The sequence below is a fragment of the Dioscorea cayenensis genome, chromosome 20 (assembly GCF_009730915.1).
Source record: "Dioscorea cayenensis subsp. rotundata cultivar TDr96_F1 chromosome 20, TDr96_F1_v2_PseudoChromosome.rev07_lg8_w22 25.fasta, whole genome shotgun sequence".
NCBI classification, from domain to species: Eukaryota; Viridiplantae; Streptophyta; class Magnoliopsida; order Dioscoreales; family Dioscoreaceae; genus Dioscorea; species Dioscorea cayenensis.
The window spans coordinates 15,604,214-15,631,695 of record NC_052490.1 but is presented as its reverse complement, the minus strand read 5'-3'; the positions used below and the strand labels follow the sequence as shown (position 1 = coordinate 15,631,695).

Here is a 27,482-nt window from a genome sequence, read left to right as displayed (position 1 = left end):
CAGATGATCACACAAACCTAGTTAAGGCCTTCTCCAAATCGGTCATTCGGGTCTCCAAACCTGAAACTCTGTTTTCTACATTTGGGCCTTGTTGTTGGAAACCCGGTGGCCCCATGGCCTTTTGTGGACCTTGGTTGCTCCACGAGAAATTGGGATGATTCTTCCAACCCGAATTGTAGGTGTTGCTGTATGGGTTCCCTTGAGTCCTCATGCCATTACCTACAAAATCGATGTTCTCAATCGAAGATGCATCACCAATAGATATCTGGCAATCGGAGAGAGCATGTCCTCCACCACACCCGGTGCAAGTAATCACGCCCGCTACTCTGTTCAAAGTTAGAAGATCTAACTTCTTACTCAATGATTCCACTTGAGTCGCCAATGAAGTCATTGCATCTATCTCATGGAGACCGGCCACCTTTTTCTTCTCCCTGGCATTCCATTGGTAGCTGTTTAACCCCATTTCTTCAATTAATTGACGAGCCTCACCGAGGGTCTTGCTACCTAAGGTACCTCCTGCTGCCACATCCAAGAGTTGCCTTGTATTCGGATTCAGACCGTTGTAAAAGGTCTGAACAATCATCCACTCCGAGATTCCGTGTTGTGGGCACTTTCTCAGGAGCTCCTTGAACCTTTCCCACATCTCAAATAGAGACTCTAATTCCAATTATACAAAGGATAAGATCTCATTCCTAAGCTTTGTAGATTTTCTGAGAGGGAAATAACGGACAAGAAAAGCTTCTACCATCTCCTCCCATGTGGTAATTAATGCTCTAGGTAATGTGTGTAGCAATTGCTTCGCTCTCCTTTTCAAGGGAAATGGGAAGGCTCTCAACTTGATGGCATCATCCATTACTCCATTTATCTTGAACATATCACACACCTCGAGAAAGTTCTCTATATAACTGTTTGGATCCTCATCGGCCAAACCATTGAACTGTGTGGATTACTACAACATATGGATGAATGCCGGCTTCAGCTCGAAGTTCTGAGCTGTAATTGGGGGACGCACAATGCTCGATTGTGTCCCCAATACTGAAGGTCTGGCATAATCGGATAATGTCCGCTGTTGCTCATTTTGTTCTGCCATGTTTTCAGATTCTTCTATTTCTAAATCATCTTGATTAGACTGTTCTTGCACAGGTTCTTTCCCTTTTCTTCTAAGTGTACGTTCAAGCTCAGGATCTCCTTCAGTCAGTATGGAGGGGTTCCCTCGGGTCATAACCTGGAGCTGCACCCAAAAAAAAAGAAAAAAAAAATCAAAACGATGATAGAATAAGAAAATATGAAATAGAATGAATAAATGAATAGCTTAGAAAACAAAGTGCAAAGTATCTCTAAACGCCTATTTCCGGCAACGGCGCCAAAAACTTGACATGTCCGTATATGCATGTAAACCGTAAGTGCACGGGTGTTGAAGTAACAATCCCAAATGAGTGGGTATCGTATCCACAGAGAGTAGGGAATAAAGACACTTAAGTTGTTTCTTAACTAATGTGGAAGATGAATAGTGATATGTGTGACAAGATTCAATTCTCAAAAGTAAAAACAACAAGAAAGAGAGCACAAGTAAAGGAGAAGGTAAGGCAATCGATAAAGATGGGGTACCTGGATATTGTTCCGCCTAGGACAATCGTTTCAAGTGCAAGAAACCTCTATTATGCTTCCTAGTTAATGCAATAGTGAGTCGTGGGAATCCTTAATTGCATAGTCCCAAATCTAAGGTCAACTATGCCTAACTCTATACATGTCCCGGAGGAGAAATCGAACAATCTCAACACCCCACACTCGTATAGAATTGTAATGAGCTCTAAGTATTCCAAATGATAAACCCTATTCTTATGTATAGACCTAACCCTTTGGTCCAGGTGAAAGATCCCTAGCCACAATTAAGCCCTAGATGCTAAAATCACTCCAACGCTTCACTCTGTTGCACTCACAACTAAGCCCCAGCGGAAGGTCATCCCTTAGCCCGTTCACTCTACTATGGTGGCAAAGAACTCTTGGAACGTGAAGGTAAGATAGATCACACCGGAGAGGAAAGGGCACGCTCCGCTACCTCTCGACTCATCCTCTCAACTCTCTCCAATCTAGCTTTGTCTAACTTTCATGGTGTGTCACTCACTCACAAGAGTTACCAAGAAGAACTCTCAACCCTAGTGTCACTCTAGGGGAGTATTCATACAATCAAGCATACAAGATTGGAACTCACAATAAACATCAATTAATTGAAAGCATAATAAAGAGATTCAATGAAATGAATACATCCTAGGGTTCACAAATTCCCAAGTACCCACTAGGGGTTTAGCTCTCCATGGAGCTAGATACAATCAATGAAATCGAATGTAAAAACAAAGCATCCATAGAAAACCCCCTCGTTAGTCGTGGCGATGGTCTTGTGGAGAGTCCTCTACTCATCGCAAGGGTCCTTTTGTCCGGCCTAGGACACACCTCGCTGGATCGGTGCCGACGAAAGCTCTCCCACTAACCTTCTTCCATACGGCGTGCGATGTCGGAGCCGTAAAACCTCTCCAAAGCCCTAATCAAAACCCTAGCCGCCGTCGTCTCTCAAGTTGGGGAAAAGATGGAGAAAAAAATGCTGAAATCGGGGCTGAAATCGGCTTTTAAAGGGGTGGAATCGGGATTTCACACGCTCATGTGGGCGCCCCTGTGGATTTTTCACACGAGCGTGTGGAATTTCCATACGCCCATGTAGATTCTCTGTTTTCCTGTTTTCTCTGCCGGCTGTGAACAGTGCTGGTACAGCATTTTTGCTACAGTACCGGTCCGAAATACTCCTGAATCCATGCTTTCATCGAGGTAATACAAACGGGCACACGTTTACGTCGTGGATCGCTTTGCTTCTTCAATAACGGACATGTTGGTGGAGATCTTGTTCTATATGCACAAGTCGGAATGCTTGAATGTGACTGCCCTTGTGCCCTTCCAAATAGTTGTACTAGCTTGAATAGGAGGAGGTCGGCACACATTCCCGCATCTCAAACCCGACCTATGTCTTCGCGTTTGAACCTTAGCAAGATTTTCTACAAATTGGTGCATTACAACCCACATTGCCTTCTTTCTCTCATATTCGGCCTCACAACCCTACCTTCATGAAAGTAACATAAATACACACATATTAGCGTTAAAATCCGAGAAAAGTAATGCTCAACACAAGAAAAGAACACTTCGTATTTTTATTGCACAAGCACTTATCAATACACATAAATCCAATTACAATAATTTATGATAAATAAAATTTTATTTTAAAAAACATTTTTAATATTATTATTCAAATTAATTATTCAAATTAAATACCTCATTTTAATTATTATTAGTTTTAATTATTTTAATTAATTATTTAAATAATTTATTTTTTTATAATTAAATGTCAATAAAAGAAATTGTTACCAGACTTTAATTATTATAATTAATAATTGTAATCAATAATTTTTATTTAACTAAATGTACCTGGACACAATTATGTAATTCTAATCATTGTAATTTAATTAAATCTTTTTTAGGAGCAAAAATATCATTTTATTTTTATTAATATAATTATATATATAATAATGTTTGTTTAGTTATTATCTAATGTAATCATTATAGCTAATTATTTATTTTTATAAGTTTTATTTAATTAAATATTCAAAAGGGTAAAAGCGTCATTTTAAAAGTAATATTATTCATTCCTCCCTATACAGTGTCATCCTCACAATTTTGTGCAAAATACATATGCTTCTACCATTATTCATTACTCCCTCCGTTCCTTTTTATCTGTCGTAAATAACCGAATCTCACATACCAAGAAAGTTGGTTATTTCACATAATTTAATAAAAAATTAGTTATCTTTCCAAAATTACCCCTAATTTATATCTTCGCATTTCTCTCATATTAAATTTTAAGAAGAAAATTGAATAGAGTGTTATGGTAACTTTGCGAAAAAAATAATAAATGCTTCTTGATGTTAAAAAATGACAGATAAAAAAGAACATGAGTTTATAACAGATAAAAAGGAACGGAGGGAGTACTTACACATTTCATTCACATTCTAATAGTTGTGCATTAAACATGGATATAAGCTACTATTGATAATGATTCTCATTCCAATAGTATTTATTACTTCCATTCAAACACACTCTCAATGCATATATAGTGAGTGGGCCTCTTATAGATGGACAATGTGGGGTCGCTTATGCATATAATGAACGCATGTAATATTTTTAAGACAGGTTTCGGTTGTATTGGTTAAAAAATAATTAAAATAGAATAATATTAAAAATAAAAATAAAATTTTTGGAATAAGTACTTTTTTTTTCTTTAGTTAATTACATAAAAACCCTTAACCAACTAGCGGTTTAACAAAAAGCCAAAACATAAACCTTGGGGTCACCGCGCCTTTCCGTGCCGTGCCGGCTCGAGCATGAGGCAGCTCGATTGAGACTATGCTTTCTTGTTGCTACTACTCTTTCGAAATCCTAGAAATCCAAAAATCGTGATCTCTCGGTTTCTCCCAGATGCTCGCTAACAAGTTTCACCGCCTTTTAGTCTTTGTCCTCCTTGTGCTACCAGTCTTGGAAGCTTCAGTCATCTCCTTGGGGCCTCGGCATCTTGGAGGACATGGGATTTATCCACTGGAAGCCTCCGTGGAGCTCAACATCACCAACTTTGATGCCGTCCTTACGGATTCTCCTACTACTTACGCTATCGTTGAGTTCTTTGCTCATTGGTAAGCACTTGTTCTTTCTCTTTCTCTTTCTCTTTCCCCTTATAATTTCATCTTCATGTGTGGTACAAGGAATGTGAGAGTTTAGGGTTTTCTTTTTTCTTGCGTTTTTTTTAATGGTGAATTTAAAGTTTATGGGTGCAATTAAAGTTTGATGGCATATTTAGGAATGGTAGAAATCTCAAAGTCTTCATGATTTTAATACTTGTTCTACAATTAAAAAAAAATGTTAACACTTTTGTTAATGTTGGTATTTAGCTTCTGTCAGGATCTTACCTTTTAAGTCCTGTTAATTTAATTAAGTTGTTCTAATTTGTTCTTGTAATTATTTATAGAATAGGCAAATAATAATTAGCTATCCACTTTTTCCTTATTAGATTAACTAATAGTCCCACAATGGTAGCTCTGGAAAATATGGATTTGAATATATAAGCAACCCATAAACTTAAGCTCTTTTGGTTAAATTGAGAGCCCAAATAATATGTTTGGTTTGCATCAAATTTATCATTGGAGTATGGTTTTGTTTGTTTGGTTTATTTAAAACATGCCAAGTTAAAATAGATTAACATGTATCAAAAGCAAGGTGGTATTAAAGTAACTATTGATCTTACATCGGTTCATTTAGAAAAATATAAATTTGAATATATAAGGCTAGTTTTATCATCCTATTCGTCACGCTCACTCCCCAAAGCCGGGCCGTGACGATCGGCCGCATCCAACGGGGATGGGCCCCCACTGGGTGCTAGGCCTCGAGTTGACCCTGGTCGAGTCAACCCCTAACAAGCGAGCGAAACAATAAAAAAATGGATGCAATACAACACAAACTCACGGATCGAGAATCCAATGTATAAATCGAGGTTATAAAAATTTTACAAGAAAATGACAACCTAATGGATCCATCCTAGCACCTGGTGATCAACAGGTCTTAAGCACAACCTAAAAAGTCGAGTACCGAAAAGATAGAAGAAGAGAGTTTGAGTAACTCGGTTGACTCGGTGAGTGAAGACAAAACACGAGAAAACTCAAAATACCGGTGAAAACGGAAATTGGTTATCGAAATAATCCCAAACATAATACTTTCCATACAGAATGACAAAATAGCAGGAATAATAGCGGAGCGAAATACGAGAGAATGCTCGAATCTAGAGATACTCGAAATGCCGAAAATCGCCAAAGCAGACATGTACATCTCCCGACTAATACGCAATCAACGGCGACGGTCGGATCATCGATCGTGAAGTCGGGCGGAAACGAAAACGAGAATATCAGCGGTAGTAGCGGATCTTGACCGCGATCGGGGGTAGCGCTACTGAGAAATATGTGCACATGGCTGGGACTTACTCCTCCCTAGTGCAGGCGGGCGAAATCGCGAGATGTACTAAAACCGCGGAGATACGAGATCACGAGACGGAGGAAATACTGGAATAATTAATGCAAAAACAAAATAAACAAATAAATAATTATACACCAAAACACGAGTTCGAGGTTGAAATTGCAAATTCGAGAGTTCCCGGATACTCACGAGCAATCTGAACTTCAGAATCCCTCATTAAGGGAAATAACTGAAGAAACAGAAATTATGCACAAAATTTACCAAATGAATAAATCATCAAATAAAACCAAACACCACAGAAATTACATCCTTAAGGTCTCGGCATAATATCACTTCTAACCTTTGTTCCATTTTACAACACATAACTCCAAGATCATACTAACAATTGCAAAGATATTTTGCTTAGAGCGAAACTCAAGACCATCTTGAACATTTTCCTTGTCAAATGCTTCCCAAAGTTTTTGTCCCAGTGAGAAAAAATCAAGCTAAACCTTAAGATTCCCTGTAGTACATCATCTTGCACAAGTCTTTAATAAATCAAAACTTCTAATCTATAAATCCAATCCGCACCCTTGGTTTTTCCCATCATTTTGATTTTATCAATAATGTATCTTATCATAATTGCTCATCTAAAACAAGTTTTCATTTCAAGGGCATGAACCTAGTTTTCCCTTCCAATATTAAAACAACTCTTGAACATCAACCAACATAAGCTATATAAAGCAATTACCCCAATTTTGAATTAACATTAGGTCAAGGTCACCTTTAATATCCAAGATGCAATAACACCCAAGCAACTCACCAACTTTTCAATTCTTTACCGGCCATAATTGTCATGTCATCTCACCCTAAAATGTCATCAATCCCAGCTTCATACCACCCCATTCCTCTAGATTCAAAAGCAACTCACATTATTATTTTCATTCTTGAACATTCATGCTTTAGTTCTCATCACATAAGTTTTTATCAAAATCTTACATTCTATTATGAGCATACATCTCTCCCCCTTTCTCTAACTCCTTCGTATCATCCCGACATATCATCAAAGCATTTCCAATCTCTTCCAAACCCATGCAAAAGAATTACATAAACATAACTCCCTCACATAAACAAATTTCCCTTGCCAACATTACATATACTTATAATCTATAATGAAAAATGTCCATCTTCTCATAATTCTTACATTCTAGTATTTTAACACAAACCATGATATGTATAAAAACACATTCCTTACCTCTTGATTCCTAACCAATTCCACAAGATATACATATTATCACCCACACATGAGATCAAACAAATGCATTTAAAAATTTCAACTCATATTTAGCAACAAACAAGGGATCCACATTTTATTATTCCTTCATGAAGGATTGCTCATACAAACTAACAACTAAGCCCATCAATACCATTGAAAGTCATTACAAAATTAAATCACACAATTCTCACAATTATATCCCCAAATATTTGTATTCAACACTAGGAGGCAATTAGTCAAACACCTTATGTGCATCACCCAAATTCCATTCCATGGACTCTAGCATAACTCAATAATATGATTTCTTTACACACTAATCTACACTTGCATAATTCACCAAAAATAGAACTCCCAAGACCTTACATTGTCATGGACCCAATTAACAACAAGTATGATATTTTAGCAAAACCATGCCAAGTTCCAATCAACATCATGCCAAAACAACACCCAAACATGCAAATAATTTACAAGAACCAAAATAAATCAAGAATGATTCGGTTAGCCCACTCACCTTGCCATCTTCTCTTCTCATCCTCTCTACTTCCATTAATCTAGGGAAAATAAGAGGGAAAACAAGAAGAACACAAACCCTAAGTTTATACTAAGGTTATCAACAAGAACACAAAATGAAAAGTAATGGAAACAAGAATTACTTACCTATCTTTAACCATTAAAAGCAAGAAGAGGAGAAGGACATGGCTAGGGTTTCCAACAAGTATGAATGGGAAATGGAAGAGAGGGACTGAAACTTTTAGAAGGGAAGAAAAGTATTTTCGGCCTGCTACAGTACCCGTGCTACATTGTTGTGCTTTATAAAGTTGCTACAGTAACGGACTGGGTTATAACACTATCAGCTTAAGCTTAAAACTAGTAGGTATATAGTAGCAAAGGCCTAAGAGGGCACATTGGTAACTTGAAGAACCCATTGTCATCTGATAAATATGAACTGCACAAATTTCATAAGTTCAGATTCAGGAATCAGATTTAAACATTAATTTTTATAATCCATTCACTTTGATTATGTGGCTATTTTTATTATCTAATTATCAATAAGGAAAGGTGATTTCCATCCTGAAGCTAGAATGGAGTTCTCTGCTAACCTTTCTTTTTTGTGATTAAAGTGATTTCCAGTGTCTTGAATGATCTAATTATTATCATCTTTGAGAGACAGAGCATGCCAAATTTTCATATAACTGACTGAATACCCACTACCCAGTCCCTATGATCTTACTGTAATTTGCCAGGGCTTTCGGGTACATGATTTAAATCTCTAATGAGGACACTTCTGTTTCATAGCTTGAACTATTTAAGAATTCTAGCAAATTAAATGCAAAAGAGCTCCATTCAATCAACAACCATAAAGCTTCTCTGAAATTAGCTGACCCCTGTCATGATCAATGACAAAATCAAGTGGCATTTGTTTGCCTACATGCCATACTGACAGGCTTAGATTACCTGTACCAAAGCTTGTATGAAAGTGAAAGTAGCTAAAGCTTACTGCCAAGAAGAAAATAGAGTATCATTTGTAATGACATATTGAATAGTTTAAATTTCATTTATGCCTCTTTTATTTCTACTGACTTCTAAATACCATGGCTCTCTCATTTTGTTTTACATCTATTTAGCCCTTTTGTGGGGTTGATGAAAATTTTAATCTATTTTTATGCTCAATTCTGCAGGTGTCCAGCTTGCAGAAATTATAAGGTATATCAGTTTCATCATTTATTCCAGCTACCTGCCATATGTGACTGCTAATTTACGTCTTGCTTGGAAAACAATGTTATAGCCTCACTATGAGAAGGTTGCAAGACTATTCAATGGGCCTGAAGCAGTGCATCCTGGTATCGTACTTATGGCACATGTAGATTGCGCCTTGAAGGTATAATTGCTTTCAGAGGTTTAGTGTGTGTTATATTTTGCATCTGAACTTGCTTTTTTGTACATGCATGAATGATAAATTAGAAAAAATTAATATTAATAAACACTTATTATCATTTAGAGAAAGTAAAATTTTTATCTTAAATTTGGTTAGCTCGTATCAAAATTTTCAATCCAAATCAATTTTGGAAAAGAATTCCTTTAACCCCACACTTTTATGCCTCAACCGAATATCTCCTATTTGTTTATCTTATATTTGGTTCATTTTTCCATATTGTTATTGATTAACTCAGAATTTTTCATGAAGTTAGAACCTTGTGCTGTTGATAGTAATTTAGTCTTTTAAACCTTGGTTCAGTATCATGCAACCTAAAATCATCGCTTCGACACTGGTGAAACCTAAAACCAGTTCAGACTGCATCAAGTGTCTTAACAATCAATAGTTGAAGTTGATCATATTTGGTGATTTACTCCTAAGTAAAATTAATTAATGATTTGTGCCATGTAATTAGCTGATGTCCATTGTATGACCAACAATTTTTTACTCTAAATTCCTGCTGATGACTTTTACAAACGGGAGATGCGTTATGTCTTTTGATAGCATTTATGAAATTTTCATTGCCAGTGTTTCTGAAGTCACAGTAATTGATCAGTGAGATTATAAATTCCTTTGAATGTTTTGCAGATGAATTCAGATCTTTGTGATCAATTTTCAGTTCGGCACTACCCCATGCTGCTGTGGGGACCTCCTACTAAATTCGTATCTGGTAAATGGGATTCTAAACAAGAGAAAAATGAAATACAACCCATTGATGATGGAAGAACTGCTGAACGATTGCTTAATTGGATCAACAACAAGATTGGAAGGCAAGTAATTAACCCATTCCCACTCTTTTTAATTGTTACATAAATCAAGAATAAACACATATTTTAGGAACGATCTGATAAATCATTCAAATACCATGTAATACTTGAGGAACTTTCTACAAAATTGGTTTAGTGTGAATTATATTCGTAATAGTTGATTTTTTCTAATATTGAATTTAAATGTTAAAATTTCTTAAAAGCAAGCAGTACTTTTTTGATGAATATTAACTAAATTGCTTTCAGAATACTCTCCAAAACTCCCTAAATTTGTTTTAGCGTGCTTAACACAATTTATGTTCATTATATTTGCAATATTTTCACTTAAAGTAGTACCGTTTTCAATAGAAACTTTAAATTAGTGAAATTTAATTATATTCACCATTGCTTTGTCTTCTTTTGGGGATCTTTTTATTATTGTTAATAATATTCAAGTATGTTTGTTATTTTATAAAAGAAATTTCCATTGACGTTTTGGTTGAGAGGCATATGGTGTTGTGATAGTAAATATAAACAAATATATAGTTTTTTGAAAGTGCAGCATAAGATTATTTTTAATTATATTTATATTTAGTTAAATGCTAAGAAATTTTAATGTTAGGCAAGGTATTATATTAGCAAGTAGCTAATGTGTAATACTTTTGATATATTCAATTATTATTATTATTATTTTAATAATAATAATAATAATAATAATAATAATAATAATAATAATAATTGAATATTAATTATAGGTCCTTTGAAGTTTCAAAATTTTCCAAAACAATCCCTCTAATATTGGAACAGTGTTGTTAAGGCACGCGCCTAGGCCCCCAGGTGCATTGTTAAACCTTCTTAGCGCCTCTAAAGGTCTAAGGTAGGGCGCTTTTAGTCAGGCGAGGCTTTTTTGTGCTTTTTTTTAAGCCCAAGGCAAAAAAAAGCGCGCCTGGTTGAAAAAACTGTTGGTTTTCTATTGTTTAAAAGATCCACAGTTTACTAGGTATTAGTGATTGAAAAATCTCTAAGTCTATTAAAAGAATAGAATCTAATAACTAAGCAATAAATATTTCACTATTTTATACAGATTCCTCATAGATAGATGGCTATGATTCTGAACAAGGAAAAGAAGATGAAAACATGAATTTAGTATTTGACATTAATGATGATGATTATTAGCTGCTTATGATTTTAGAAATAGAATTTTGACTTTAAGATAAAACAAGTTTGTTAATATTAAAGTTTAAGGCTTTAAGATTTCTATTTGTCTATGACTCTATCATATACCATATATATATATATATATATATATTCTTTATGTGTGTGCGCCTTACTTCAAGCAGACACTCGTTTTTTTTGCGCCTTGCGCCTCAAGAGATAGAAGCGTCCTAGCACCTCGGGTGCACCTTGCGCCCTTAACAACATTGTATTGGAATATTCCAAATAGTCTTTGTTTTCTAGTTGGTTTTTTTTTAGTCCCTCAGCCTCATATCTTTCTTTTCCTTTACTTAACCCTTTTTGTTCCCTTTTTTTGTTCCATTTGGTTGAGACAAATTTTTTTTTTCTTTTAGTCATTCATTGTGATTTTGTTTAGTACCGTCCACTTGCTCTTTTGGGTTGACCATCTCTTTTTTAGTAAGTCGATATCAAAGTTCATAGGAGGAAGGCTTGAAGAACCATCTACTTTTGTCACAAGTTCATTTGTCATTTTTTTCAAAGAAGTTTTTTTATAGCCTTTGTAGTTTGAAACCAAGTTAGTGAAGGTGTTATTCCTATCTGTTGTTAATGGAGACCTTTTGTGTAGTCGCTAGATATAAAGGGAAGGATGAGCCCTGCAATTTACAATATTAGAAGTCAATACTAGCCAAGATATGTGAATGATAGGGCTTTGAAGTTTTTTGTGTAAATGTGTAGTTTATCACACCAAATTCACACAAAACGATTTTACCTATTGATTATGAGGTGGATTTTCAACATCTATGTTATATATACAGCATGTTCAACAACACTACTGTCAACATCATCATTGATACAAATGAAGGGGTGGTAGCCATTCCTTCAGGCTTTTCGTTCTCGCCATAATTATCGTTGCTTTGCGTTCATACTCTATAATATTTCATGCAACTGGTTTTGTTTTTGTGTAGTCAGAAATATGGGTTGTTTTTGGATGTATTAAACAACCCTAGTCAGTTCCATTAGGTTTTGTGATATTGCATGTAGTTCCGATTTTCCACTCGGTAGAGAGGTTCTCGATTAAAATTATAAGTTTTCGCTTATCATATGATTTTTTTTTAATGATCAAACTTTCTGTGTAATATATAACATTCTTATTTAAAATTATAGGTTTCTACTTATATTTCATTCTTTTTGAATACCAATTTTTTTCCTACTAGGCCTCATTTGGGCCATCCTTATTTGTGATACACCAATAGGAATTCATTTTTGGAGAGTATATTTTTCAACCGAAACATGTTTCTATTTCCAATAAGGATTTGTTGAGTCTTAGGTCTTTTTATTTCCTTGGAGCATTTTGAAAGTTTGTCAATGAATGTCGGTCAATAGTTTTTAGACGTTGAACACTTCAAAGATGCACTATATAATTTTGCTATAAAAAAAAATAACTTTATATTCATAAAGAATGATAAGTAGAGGGTGATTGTTCAATGTGCCATGGTTGGCTACTAGTGTTGTATCTACTCATCAAAAGAATGCAATAAAGAGACATTAGGATCAAGACAATGTGTCTGTCACACATTTGTGCGGGTGGTATTTATATGAGGTCGCATCCAAAAGCCTCTAAAAGATGAGTCAACGTAGGTATGATTCATAAACTCAATGATCGGCCTTTGTACAAGGTAGTTGATATTCAATGGGGCATATTACGTGACCATGGATTCAGTCTGTCGTATAAGTATGCTTGGTTAGGAAAAGAGGTTGCTCAGGTTATTCTCCATAGAATTTAGGTAATTAGCTATGATTTGTTGGTTTGGTACGCAAGTGATACGTGTCAATCACGTTTCTAAGTACATGGGTAGTATAAGTAATACAATGTACCCGAAGGTCTGGTAGTCGGATCCACAAGGAATGAGATAACTAGTAATAACTCTTCCTCTATTATCTAACCGTATTCAAGTTGTTTAGAAGTGATAAAAGTGAGCTTATAACAAATGAAAAGACAAGAGAGTATGAAAATGCCGAGAGAAATACGATTGGAATGGAGTGGGTATTCGGGCAATATTTTCCCTAGGATTACACACTTAAGGTCTAGGATCTAAGTTATGCTTCCTAATTAAGTTAAGAAGAATCGTGGGTCTCCTAAAATACACAGGTCCTGTTCTCACGGCAACTAGTGACTATTCCCCTACAAGGTTCTAGTGGTGATCTCTCTCTTCGCCAAAACCCCCCTATGAATGTTTTACGTTCCAAGAATCCCAAATGATCAACTTGAATCCCAAAATTAGGTCAAACCCTTTCGAGATGTTTAACCCCCTAACCTCGATGGTGATGTCTCTTGTGATTATGGTTCATATGATTGCTTAACGCTCACAGAAATACGAAGGTAGTCGTGATGAAATTGAAGGCGAAAGGGGGCACTCCTCTACTTATAGATTCACTCTCTCAACTATCTCTAACCTCGGTAGGTTTAGGCCTAGTGGGTTTCTCAACTCATCACTAGTTCAATCCAAAAGTATAATTGAGCTCTCACTACAAATGGTCATATGATGATTAAGACACAAGATTGAAACTCAATTTAACTAGGAATTAAGAAGCATAAATTAAATCAAGAATGAACCATCCTAGGGTTCAGATGCCCAAGTACCCTACAAAGGGTTTAGCTTCTCATAGAGCAATACAATCCAAAATCGAATACAATAATAAAGTGCATGATAAACTCAAGAAAAACTCCCTCCAAATTAGTGCTAGAAGCTCCGATGATCAGCCCTCCAAACGACCAAATGACAGTTTGCCGGTGAGGCTTCATTGGCGCCAAACGACACTTCCCAAAGCTCGTCGGTAATGTGGATGATGGTGTAGGCAATGGAGAACGATGCCGGAGACTCTCCTTGGCGGGATGTAGCTCGATCCTGAAGCTAGATCACAACCCCTTTATTTCTCCCAAAGGCTCCCTTTCAAACTTAGCCAAAAATGACTTAAAAAGAGTCCTGACGGGTCTCCACACGGCTATGGGGAACTTTCCACACGGCCTTGTTCAATTCTGCTTTTTTCCCTCGGTCAGCTATAGTGTTTTGCTACAATGTTTTGCTACAATGTTTTGCTACAATATTGCCGATGCAATACACATGGTTGTGTCTATGCCCTTTTGAACCCACACGGCCTGACACATGATCGTGTGGTTACCGGTGTGCCTTTCTGCCCTTTCTACGCTCTTAGCTATTATACCATGCTACAATTCCTTTTTTTTTTAACGGATTTAATCAGGTCTCAAGGATGAGATTTTGCATGATATAGTTGTTGCTTTGTGATGTGTAGTTGATTGAAATACAATTTTTTACCATAAAAGTAATTATTAGTTAATTTCATTTGATAAGTTTAAAAGTTTTTGTTTTTGAAATAGCAAAGACCCCTATTCAGTTTGAGGGGTCATGGAAGCAGAATTTGTAGAAGAATAAAATAAGAAAGTTGTGAAGTTTGACATTAACTAAGTACCAGCAAAATTTCAAAGATTATACATTTGTAGTTTATCAAATATATTTCTTTTAGTAAAACTGTCTCGAATGGGATTCTTGTGCAAAACCTGAAGATTGATGAGTATTCTTGATGGTCGTGGAGATTGAATTGGTTAATGTACAAAATAAGATAGGTGTTCCTTATTAAATTATTTGATTCTCTATAAAATATCTTTGCTTTTATGGTTGTATGTTGAGAGATATACATGTTTAAAAGGGATATGTCTTAATTACAAACTGCAAAAATAAGGGGAGATTCAAATTAAAACCATAGATTGAGTAGTACTCTAAACAATATGAACTTCAGACATGTCATAGTTATAGGTGTCTACTTTTCTCAGAATCTTGAATTTTGTGATTTGGGTTCGTATAGGCAAAGTTATGCAAGATTCAATTCTCAAAGGTATGAGTCCTACTTGAATCATGCATTTGTTAATCTTCTTATATATATTTCTAATTTAGTGAATTTCCTAAGTTATTGTATAGAATGTTTAATTATGCAAGTAAGGAAAATTGATCACTCTAGTTAGATGGTTAAAAATCCAGTGTTATGCACGACATTCCGATATTGTTGCAAACTTCAGAAGGTAAGTTAGCTTTGTATGATATTTCTAATTTTTTCTTGCTTATGTTAAAGATGTCTTTGATACCTTTGGAATTAACTCTCGAATATGGGGTATTCTGACGAACTTGATTTAGTATGGGATTTGGAATTTTTATACATAAACCAAATAAGTAACACCACATATAAGTGTATATAAATATATATAATTCCTGATTACCGACAATTATGAATTTATTCATTTAATTCTTTGTTTGTTAAAGTTTCATTATATAATATTAAATCGTTTTTTGGTTTTGATTCATATTCTATTATAGAATATATGAATGTAAAGAAATGATATTTACGATAGGAACGAAAAGCCCAAAGGAATTATTACTACCCCTTCATCTGTATTATCGATGAAATTGATGCCAGTGTTGTTGAACATGTGGTATGTGTGACACATGTTGAAAGTCCACCTAGAAATCAATAGGACAAACTGTTCTATGCGCATCCAATTTGACAAATTACACCCTTAACAAGAAATTTCAAGGCCCCATCAATCTCACATCTTGGCTGTTACTAACTCCTAAGAAGTCAACACATAAATTGCAGGACACGTTCCTTTTTCCTTATATCTAACGACTACACAAAAGTTTTGATAATCGGCAACAAGAGTGCCTTACACTGATATGGCTTTAAACTACACATGACATGAAAAACGTTTTTATAAAAACGATAAAAAGAACTTATAGCGAAGTTGGATGTTTCTTTGAGCCTTCCTCTTGTGAATTTTGGTGTCGACTTATTAAGGAAGAGATGGTTATCTTGGGAGAACAAGTGGACGGCATCGGAACGAAATCACAACAAATGGCAAGAAAAAGAGACAATTTTGTCCCGACCCGATAGAAACAAAAGGAAATAAAAAGGATTAAGTAAAGGAAAGAATGGCAGGAAGCATTTCATTCTTTCCAAAGGTAAAAAGTACACATATCTTCTAAAAAGTAAGTGAAATAATGACAAAAATTGATTATAGTGATAACTTACTGTACAAACTTCAAATAGGCGATCTGACTACATGGCCATTTTTCCACCAATCTTAAGGGCAAAATTGAAAATACAAAATAATTGATAGTGTGGGGTTGACGGTCGAAAAAATTTAAATGTTTGGACTGACTATGAAATTTTGGAACTTCCAATGGCCTATAATTAATTTTTCCTAATAATAATAATTAAAAAAATTTTAATATTTTAATATATTTAGATATCCTCATATCAATTTATTAATACTCTTCTAAATTTGGATAGATAGAAGTTTCCACACAATTAAAACAATTTTCAAATTAGAACTATATATCCTTGGAATGATTATAAAGAGCAAGTTTTGGATATCTAAGAGAGAAGAGAGCTTGGACTTTTAGCTCATTGTTGTCGTTTTCTTTGGTTTATTTTACTTCCAAAGTTTTTCCCCCACGTATTAGAAATATATTCGAATTTACAATTAGTTTTATAGAACATTTTGAAGAGGTTTTGTTACTTATTGTTTTTGTATTCTGAAGTAAATACATTCCGATATTATTTTAAAAAAATATATAAATTATAATGATTTATTTATTCATATATATATTTATGTATTTTTATTATTTGATTTATTTATTCATTCAGTTTGGAAACATGAATAAATTGTTATTTTGCCTTAAAAGAAATATAGTCATGCAATTATCTTCATGGTCAAACATGGTTTTTTTTAATAATGCAATATATATATATATATACGAAATTACGCATGTTCAGGATTATTTAACAGAATGCTCAAGTTAGATGAAAACGGGAAAAATTTACCTGTTTTCAACCAAAAAAAGCCATCAGCTTCTCCCGTTTTCAATTTATTTTTTATTTTTTTTTAAAAATTGAAAATGGAAAATGCGCTTCTGTCTTCATGCTTAATTTTTTAAAAAAATTCTTAAATGTTTAATTTTAATTTTTTTAAAGAGTTATATTAGAAAATAAAAATCCATTTATTTTTTTAAGTTTTATTTAAAAAAAATACAAATTTCGAAAATATTAGAAAATAAAACGATCAAATCTGCACCAGTCAGAAATTATTATGAAATTTGTCAATTCAACCTGTACCGGTTAGTAATTATTTTGAAGTAGGGCGATCAAGATAGGTCGGACGATCTAGCCTGCACCGGTTAGTAATTAGTATAGAGTAGAACGATCAAACCTGCACCGGTCAATATTTAGGACGATCAAACTTGCAATGATCATAAATGAAAATAGTCAAAATTCGAATTCCATATATAAACCAACCATAGTAGCCCATTTTCACTCTTACACATTATTGACTCTCTTTCAACTCACTCACCCTTGCTTCTTCTTTTTGTCTTCAACAATGGCAAAAACTTCAGTTGTTTTGGTTTACTACAATTAAACAAAACAAGTGAAGTCTTTGTCATTGTTGAAGATAAAAGAAGTAAGGGTGAGTGAGTCGAGTAAACTCAGTCTCAAGAGTGAAAAATGAAACTACTAAGCGGTTATATAGAGAAGTTTGAAGTTTGACTATTTTTCATTTTTATCACTCGTGCGGGTTTGACTCTAGTGTTAATCGATGCGGGTTTGACCATCCTCACTTGTAATAATTATGACCGAAGCGGCAGTTAAACCGTCCTACCGGTCGGGTTTAATCGCCCTATTTCGTAATAATGTCGACGGCCTGAATTAACGACCAACATCATAATAATTTTTGATCGATCTCTGATTTAGCAAATATTTTCTGAAATTTGTGTTAAAAATAAAAGCGTAAAAAATATATAGATAGATTTTTATTTTTCTAATATAACTTTAAAGAGGGTTTCATATGCAGCGACTCCAACAGTGCCGTTAAAAATTTTATTTTATTTTTAAAAATTAAGCATAGCCGGGAGAAGCGACTCCGTTTTCAATTTTATTATTATTTATAAGGTAAGTAGTTTTATCATTCATTCAACTTGCGCATTCTGGTAAATAATCCAAAACATGGGTAGTTTTATAATTTTTTTTTTACAATATTAAAAAAAAGGCACATTCTAGTATCTTGAATATTCTAATATTTTTTATTTTCTATATATATATATATATATATACCAAGGAAAAGTATAGCCTTGGTATTTGAAATTCGATAATTTAATTTGTTAACCTTGCATGCAAAAGTTATTTTTGACGCATTACATCCCCAATTTAACTATATTTCAAAAAAAAAAAGGTATAATAGTGATTGTATTGGTACAAATAATTATAAATGAAGTTTGTTTCATAGCAAACCAACAGATTATGATATTTCAACTTGGATTACGAAATTAAAATAAATGATAATTCACTAGTAAACAATTGTTTTGGTAAATTTTGGAGGCATATTTAGTAAGTATTCTTATTTATTATAATTTTTTATATTCTATTTTCTTTTAAATTCTGATGATTTTTTCTGAAAATATTATTGTTGTCAAATGAGATGTGGAGATATTTATTTAACTATCATCTCAATTGGTATTTGTGCATTTATTTTTATATAATATTCACCGTGATGTTTAAGATTATTTATTCAGCTTACTGAGCTGTTAAACTTATAAGTATTTTGTTGGCATCTTTTTCAGTTCAACCGTGGTAACAACTAGCTAGTTGTTGGCATCTTTTTCAGTTCAACCGTGGTAACAACTAGCTAGTTGCTGGACTTCAAGATTAGCATCTATGTTATTGTGTGTTTTTATTTGGATTGCGTGTTGTATTTTCTTTCATATTGAAATACTGAAAGATGTCTTAACTTCTATCATATTGACAATTGAGACCTTGTTTGGTTATTTAAAAATTTCAAAGTTACTTATTCACACATTACTATTTGCGATACAGAAATTTGCAACTCAAAAAATTTGTGGTACATATTGCAATATTTTATGACAAAAAAAAAAAAGTAAATAGAAAATCTTAAAATGAATCAAACCTTTTTGCAAAAATTTATCATTACTAAGCATAGCAAAATTTGTTGCAAAATTTTGATTTTGGCGTTAAATGGCGCACTAGGTAAATGTTGTAAAATGTCACAACCTTGCAACTCATTTTACATACAATTCAAAATGTTTAATTCGGTTGCGACACGTGTTTTGTAATTGGCCTTTCTATGTTGCAAATGTCATGAGTTTCAATAGTAATAAAATATATTTCTTTTAAAAAAAATGTGTTAAAAGTTGGAGATAGATATAATAAAATATTGATGTAATTTGATTTGTAATGTAGGTTACGACACATAAAAAAGAAGGTTAGGATGAAAAGCAATTTTAGAATTAATTCAATGTAACTTTGGTTTGTTAACAATGTATATATTATAAAATTAATTTTATTTTTTTATATTTTATTCTTCTAATGTGGAGTTAATTAATTTTGATAGAATATTTATATGGTAATCATCTATTTTATTGTTAATAAATTTTAATTTTAATTTTTAAAAGTATTTTTTAATCACTATTTATTAAAAAAATTGCAATGCAACTTGCAAAGTGTGACGCTTTCAGCATTAAGCATTGCAATTTTTTTTGTAAATTGTAGTAATTCATAACAAAGTGTCAAAAATCAGGTTATTTTATGTTATTTTGATAATTGGTGAATTTTGTAGCATTCTATCAAAAACAACATTGTATTTGTCTTGTTGTTTTGGAAATCATTGCATTTTTTTCTCTTAGCGATGATTGTCACATTTTATCGCAAATGCCTTACAAAATGTTGCATTTCATTGTTCTATAACTATGTGTATGTTGCAACTTATCTTAAATGGGTTGCAATTAATTGCAACATTTATTGTAATCTTAACCCAATTCTAAAGTGTGGAAATAGTGCAAAGTGTTGCAAAAGGTGTTGCAATCTGTCTCATGTGTTGTAGGTATCATCACAAAGCTTGTTACTTATTTCTTGCAATATATTTTCCTAAAAGATATTGCCTTTTTTATGTATTGGATTGACCTTAAAATAAATGAATATGCTAATTTGATCATAAATTTAATATCCAACAGTCAGATTTACAATCCAATGATCAGATTAATTAGTAATAGTATATATAACGAAGAACTACTTAAGCGCTAATATAACTTCTATAACTTAATTCAATAATCCAACTATTGATTTTGTTTTAAAGGTGATTTAGATTTATTTTATTAAAAAAATATAAATGAATGATGAAACCATAAGATAATTATGCTTAAATTATTACTTAAACGGTTAGGAGATTCTAGGATTGGTATACGCTAAATCATAAATCAAAACAATATAAAAATTAATATGATTGATCCAAACATATTTAGCTTGAAATCTAATGGTGGGAATAACTTTATATCAGCTGATTCAGCTTTAAGACTTATAAAGGGGGAAAACTTAATTCTATTGTAAATTTTGTCACACAGTGTGTTGGAGAATGCAACATTTTGTAACACATTGTGACTTTTTTTAAAATTAATTATATTAATCAATCATTTTATTTTTATATTTTTCAAGTAAAACATATGTATGTATATATATTTTAAGCAACATTATGTCATTTTTTTACACTTTTTTCATTGTCGCAAAATGAAAGTTTTTGCCAGTATTAATTTTTTAGTGTACCACTTTTTCTTCAACTGCGACGCATTTTATGATCGTTTGTATTATGTCACAGATTTTTATATTAAACATTTTAAAACAAACCATTCTATTTAAAACCCTTTTCTTAATTTTCTTTTTTGCACTCGCCCATCTTTTCCCAATCCCACTCACTCTCATCATCTCTAATGCATTATTTTTATTGCTATCATAATTTCGACATCTGTAGCATTTACTGTTGCCTGATACGTTCCATTATCATATTTACTTATTTTTTTTTTTTTTATAATAGAAAATATAATTTGTCTATATTTTAATACAACTCCCCATCCTCTTAGTCATCCATCTGATTCTATGATTAAATACATTATGTCTATTTTACTTTGAATAGGTTTTGACTATTTTTAGATAAAAGCATCCATCACTCACACACAAAGATATGTGATTATAGTTATTATTTCATGTCCTTGTAAAAATAGTCAAAACCTACTCTATCAAACCTCTACTCATAGTATTACAAAACAGTTAATTAGAGATTACTCTAATAATGTAAAAATAGCTTGCTTAACGTTCTAGCCACTGAATTGGTGATACAATGAGGACCGTTACTAAATCACGGGTCTCTTAATATTTTGTGATCGGTTTAACAACTGTATAATAAATATTAGAGGTTTTTTTTCGGTTGCTAAAGTAGTCGCCTCTATATTGGCAAGTAGCTAACAATAAACAGAGACTGCTACATGAGTTTTTAAATTATTATATAAAATAAATAATGATGACCTATCTAGATATTTCAAAATCAAGACTAAACAAATGGTCACTATATCAATCACTAAATAAAAATAGAGACTGCTATAAAGAGATAATCATGCGCCCATTAAATTAAATTTAATGGTTAATATAGTAAAAATTTAGAGACCAACTAATTATTGGTTTCTAAATTTGTCATGGATGTAAATAAAATTTTAAAAAAAATAAATTAAGAAGAAATATAAATATACTTATAAAATTATAACTTGTTTATCATTTCACAAAACATATTGTGAGGAAGAGATTCCCACACATTAGAACACACATACTTTGTTAAATCTATGCATACGCTAAGAAATTAGGTATTGCTAGATTTCTGGATTAGGGTTTGATTTAGCCCTTTTAGAGGAGGTCTTGATTTTAAGGCAAACATAGGAGGCTAGGGTGGAAGAGATTCCATTTTAAGTTTTTAGTGCTTAAAACCTAGTTGCCAAGAGATTGAGACTAATAGGCTTTTGAATTCCCCCGGTCCAACACTAGAGCATAATTGTCATAACTCAACTCATATTATAAGTAATTGCTAAAGAAATTCTCATACAATCACCAACTCCTTCCAATTGGACTTAATGATCCTCAATTGTATTTTATTAATTAATTTGTAGAAGTAGAACTAAGAAACACCGTACACATTCAGGCCATTGATTAAGTAAAAACGAAGTAATAGGTGCCTCTCGTTGTTCTTTGAGGAATGAGACCGTCGTGCTTACCCACGAGGTATTACTTGAAAACCCTTGCACTTGAGGTATATACAGGCTTAATCCGTGCGTCTGTCAACCCAATACTGTAGTAGGCAGGTTACAACCCCATCACCATCAAATAATCAATACCATCCACATAAACCATAACACAAGGTCCTTGTTTAGGACAATAATCACTTATCGGGAAAGAACATCATTTCCACATAAACCAAAGTTACTGACACACCCCTTGCGTGTGTGTGCAGCAAGTGTACGGGTTATCGAAGTAATAAAGTACCCTAGTGAGTGGGTAGTCATATCCACAGGGAATAGTGCTTGGAAACATAAGTATTGCTATTTAACTATAGTGAAAACGATTGAGGAGTTGTGTGAACAATATCAATGCAAATGAAAATAAAGAATAGAAGAGAGAGACACAATAGAAATAAGGAGAGGCAATCGATAATAAATGGGGCACCCGGACATTACTCACCCTAGGACTATAGTTTCAAGTGCAAGACTCATCATTATGCCTCCTAACTGATGTCTAATAAGTCGTGGACATCCAAAGACATACGGTTGCAAACCTAAGGTCAACCGTGACTAACCCTACAATATGCCCTGGAGGAAAAGGATACTCTCGACGCCTCACACTGTGTGAGGTTGCATGAAGCTCTAGGGATTCCACGTGGTAAACTATATTCCCTAATATAGATCTAACCCTTTGGTCTAGGTGAAAGACCCCTAGTCACGATTAAGCCCCAATACTAAGGATTACTTCAACACTTCACTCTGTTACTCACTCAACTAAGCCCCAGTGGAGTTTGTCTCTTAGCACTTCACTCTATTATGACCGCAAAGAACTCTTAGAACATGGAGGTAGGATAAACTACATCATAAGAGAAAGAGGACGTTCCGCTACCTCTCGACTCACCCTCTCGACCCTCTCCAACCTTGCTTTGTCTAACCCTAATGAAGTGTCACTCTTTCACAAGGATTACCAAAATAGATTCTCAACCCTAGTGTCACTCTAAGGGAAAATCAATTAAAAAAGCATTCAAGGATGGAACTCAATTAAAACATCAATTAAAGAAGCATAATGAAAGTCAATGAAACAGAATCATCCTAGGGTTTATAAGTCCAAGCACCCACTAGGGGTTTAACTCTCCATGAAGGAATACACAATCAACAATGAAATTGAAAGTAAATGCATGTAATACATAGATAAAACCCCCTTGTCATGCATAGGGCACACCTCGCCGAATCGATACTAATGAAAGTTCCCCCAATAACTCTCTTCCAAAGAAACTCGATGTTGAAGGCCGTAGAACCGCTCCAAAAACTTAGGCAAAGCTTCTCCAAACCCTAGCCGCGAGCGCCTCCAAAGATGAGCAAAAGATGGGAAAAAGATCCTTCAAAATGTCTCAAGTTGCGATATTTATAGGGGTTGGAATCGGGCATCCACACGGGCGTGTGGAATTTCTACACGGCCGTGTGGATTTCCAGATTTTGGTTTCCTGCGACCTATGAATAATAACTGCTACATTGATTTTTCTATAGTAAACTGCTACAATACTTCACCAAAATGCTCCCAAATCCACTCTTATCATCGAGGCCACATGAATGGGCATACATCCATGTGGTAGATCACTTTGTGGCTTCAATGAAATCACATTAACGAAAATCTTACTAGTATTGCATAAGTCAGAATACGTGAGTGTGACTGCTTTTGTGCCCACTTTGCGTATTCGCTTGAGCACAATGAAGGTTGGCACACACCCACATGTATTTGAGAACAACTTGTGTCTTCATGTTTGTTCAATCCAAGACTTTATCAACAAATGCATCCATGATCTACGTTTGTTTTCTTTCATCAAACTTTATCTCCACAACCCTACATGCACAAAAGAACACAAATACACATGCATAAGCAATAAAACCTTATAAACATGATGCTCAATGTAAGAAAAGAATACTTCGTATTACTTATACACAAGCACTTATCAGTCACAAGTCTAACATGTATATAAGTTTCAAGCTTCATTTCAAACCCAATTTACTAATGTAACCATAAACCTTTTCATCAAACATCAAGAGTTTTTTTTTATAAACAGAAAGCATAAAAACACTTTCTAAACAGATTAAATCATCATTTTTAATATGATAAACTCAAGGATTACTTTTAAATTATAACCAAAGCCTCATAAATAATTTCAACTCAAATTATAAATACAGTCATAAACACATTCACTCTAATATCAAGAGTTTCAAAGATAGTTTAATAACATAGAATTCTCTTTTAAAAAGGACCGAAGCATCGATTTAATTTGATAAAACACATGAATTATTTTTTAGTCTAGCAATATAGTTAATCAAGTCACATTCTAAAAGAATTGTGCAATCACGAGTCCTACTTACAACTTAAGCGAGAAAACCTCTAGTGTGCTACTCCTCCGCTGGCTCCATGCCTTGAGTCGCACTTTCGCCGCCTAACCAACCAACAAACACACAAACAAAACAAAGCAAACCAAGAATGAAACCCTAGGTCACAATGACATCCAACTCTAAATCGATCCTAGGGATGGCTCAAAACTAGGTTCTCAGGTTACTAAAGAGTTCCTAAGGGTTTGAGCTTTACTCCAAACCAAAGAATTCCAAGAAACCACTAAGTTTAACTGGTGCTACATTAATGCTACAATGGTTCATAGATACAACAACTCAAGGAAGCATGGTAATGAAATTCATTCAACTTAAGATCTAAAAGCACTACTCAACAAGAAGAACAAAGATTAAACCATCAAACTAACCCCTAGATCATTCATTCTATGAACATAAGGGAGAGAAGGAAGAGGAGACGCTTACCTCAAGAACTCATGGAGAAGAATAAATCCAAAGCTCTAAACTTGCAAGAACAAAGGCTAGCAACCTTCTCTTCTTGCTCCAAAGGAAGCATAAGAAAGAGGAGGAAGAAAGGAGAAGAGAGGGGGAAGGGAAAAGGGCACCCAAAAAAACCAAAGAAGCGCAAAAAAGGGTTAAAAATAAGTTAGGGCGCGCCTGTAGGTGCAATCCGCTAGCAGGGCTATGTCTGGGCGCGCCCGCACATAACCCACCGGGGCCGGCCTACACGTTCGGTATCTAACTCATGGGCGCAAAAGACCCCACAACCACCAACGGCCATGGACATGCTCCCTAGCCTATGGCCCAAGTCAGGAAGGTGAGCGCACACCTGCACGCTTAACCGCTTAAGTTTGCAATGACTCGAATACCCCAAAAAAACTTAGTTTAACCTGGGAAGGCAAAAAGAAACAAGGTCAAAACACCACAATCTTCATATGGGATTTGTTGCTAGTCACCTTAAGAAAGGGTATTAGTATAAATTAGGAAATTTAGGTTTACTTTTTTTCTCAAGATTCATAGAGTATTGATGCAATCATAGGGAGTCTAGGTTAGAAAGAGATAACAATCTAGCTCTGTATAGGATTAATTGCTCATTTCCTTGACAAAGGGGTTTATATTTTAAGATCATCCTGATGCGTTCTCCGCAAGTGCACGGGTCGCACACAAGTAATATAGTGGTACCCCATCAGGGGTAGGGTTGTCGAACCACAGGGAATGGACTAGAAATACTCACTCAACACTGATCTCTAGTAAAGAATAGAATTAATAAGATTACTTTAAACTAAAATAAAGAATAAAGAGATAAAAAGAAAAGAGGAAAGATAAAGATAAAGGAAAACTGGATTGAGTGTCAATAGTGAGAGAACAATGCCCCGGGATGTTTCCTAAGCACTTAGTGATGCTCACTCCCTCTCAAGGTTTACCAGGTACATTCTCAAGCTCTAGTGTGTGCTCAAAAGCAACATTGTAGCTAAGGCTCTTATATACATTGAGTTTTACAAAGATAACTACGGGTTCAAGCTCACCAAGTTAGGTCATTTCCTAAGGCAATGACAGCTGTGACAATCCACCATCAAGTTTTATCTAAGCAACTATGCAATTCAAGCACTTCAAGTTTTGCAATACAAGATTTAACACAAGAACCAAAAGAACTCCGTAAATCATGAAAGATACAAGTCTTTAAAGTATACAAAGTGACAATGTTCCCACCCCGGGGCACCGTGGCCGGCTAGCCCCTCATGGGTGGGTACAACATGGAGGAGATAACACTAGATCTAAAGAAAGAAGATATGACTCCCTTCTCTTTGAGATTTGCCTCCAATGTTGAGCTCCGTGTGCTAGCACCACTTCCCTTGTACCTCCAACTCGCTCCTTGATGCCGTAGAAAGTGTGGATAAGCTTGATCTTCACTCTCATCAATACCCTCTTGGTGGAGAAGTAGATCCCCGAACAAAAGATAGAGAGGAAACCCTAAAAACTGGAGTTAAAAAGAGAAGATTCGGGCTTGACACGGTCTGCACACAAGCATGTCCAGACCGTGTCATGTCGAGGAAAAACTGAGTGAAATGGAGTGTCTCTGCCTGAAAACTTTGGTGGAAGGGACACAGTCGTATCTTGACTGTGCAATGATATGACATGATCATGTCAGGAGCACCCAACACGTGTCACCTATTCTTTAATAAAATCACCTTTGGCCTGGGTTTTTCAAGGGCATGGACATGATCGTGTCCAAACCATGTCAGGCTGAGAAATGCCCTTCTACACAAACTTCTTGCTGGATCAACATCAGGCCGAGAACTTCAGAGGGTATGACACGAGCATGTCCAGCCTGTGTCACGCTTGAGTACATGAACGCCTTTTGAATATTTTCTTGTTTTCTTCCCGATTTCACTCTAAATAGTATTGGGCCCCCCTATTTCTACACATATAACACAAATACCCATAATAGCACTGCTCATGTATAAAAGTAAACTTGAGAACAAGCAAAATGATAAATTTAGGGCATGAAAACATATATACAAAGTGCACTCGTCACACCCATTATCCAATCAACTCATTTCCAATCTAAAATTCTTGTATAGTGCTTCATATGATTCCTATGGGATTCCTTGTCTGGATACCTCCTCTCATGATTGATTACTTTTCGATCAACACCATTACTTCCATAATTTTGTATTTATTCTTTCTTTACTTTCATCTTATTTGTTATTGTTCTGCTAGATAATTGACTA

At 34.4% G+C, this 27,482-nt stretch overlaps 1 protein-coding gene and 1 non-coding gene across 3 annotated transcripts; both read left to right on the top strand.

Moving 5' to 3' along the window:
* Nucleotides 1-593: 593 nt before the first annotated feature.
* LOC120252334 lies at nt 594-700 on the top strand. The gene has a single exon (XR_005533873.1). It is a non-coding gene; the product is annotated as a small nucleolar RNA R71 (small nucleolar RNA).
* Nucleotides 701-4,405: 3,705 nt separating this feature from the next.
* On the top strand, nt 4,406-19,135 carry LOC120251537 (sulfhydryl oxidase 2-like). Of its 2 annotated transcripts, XM_039260088.1 has the most exons (5): nt 4,406-4,730; nt 8,995-9,019; nt 9,102-9,194; nt 9,879-10,060; nt 18,898-19,135. In XM_039260088.1, the coding sequence occupies exons 1-5, from the start codon at nt 4,519-4,521 to the stop codon at nt 18,920-18,922; spliced, it is 537 nt and encodes a 178-aa protein (XP_039116022.1). In that variant the 5' UTR covers nt 4,406-4,518; the 3' UTR covers nt 18,923-19,135. The 2 variants fall into 2 exon arrangements, with proteins under 2 accessions (XP_039116022.1, XP_039116021.1); XM_039260087.1 differs by lacking the exon at nt 18,898-19,135 and having other exon boundaries at nt 9,879-10,208.
* Nucleotides 19,136-27,482: the final 8,347 nt, after the last annotated feature.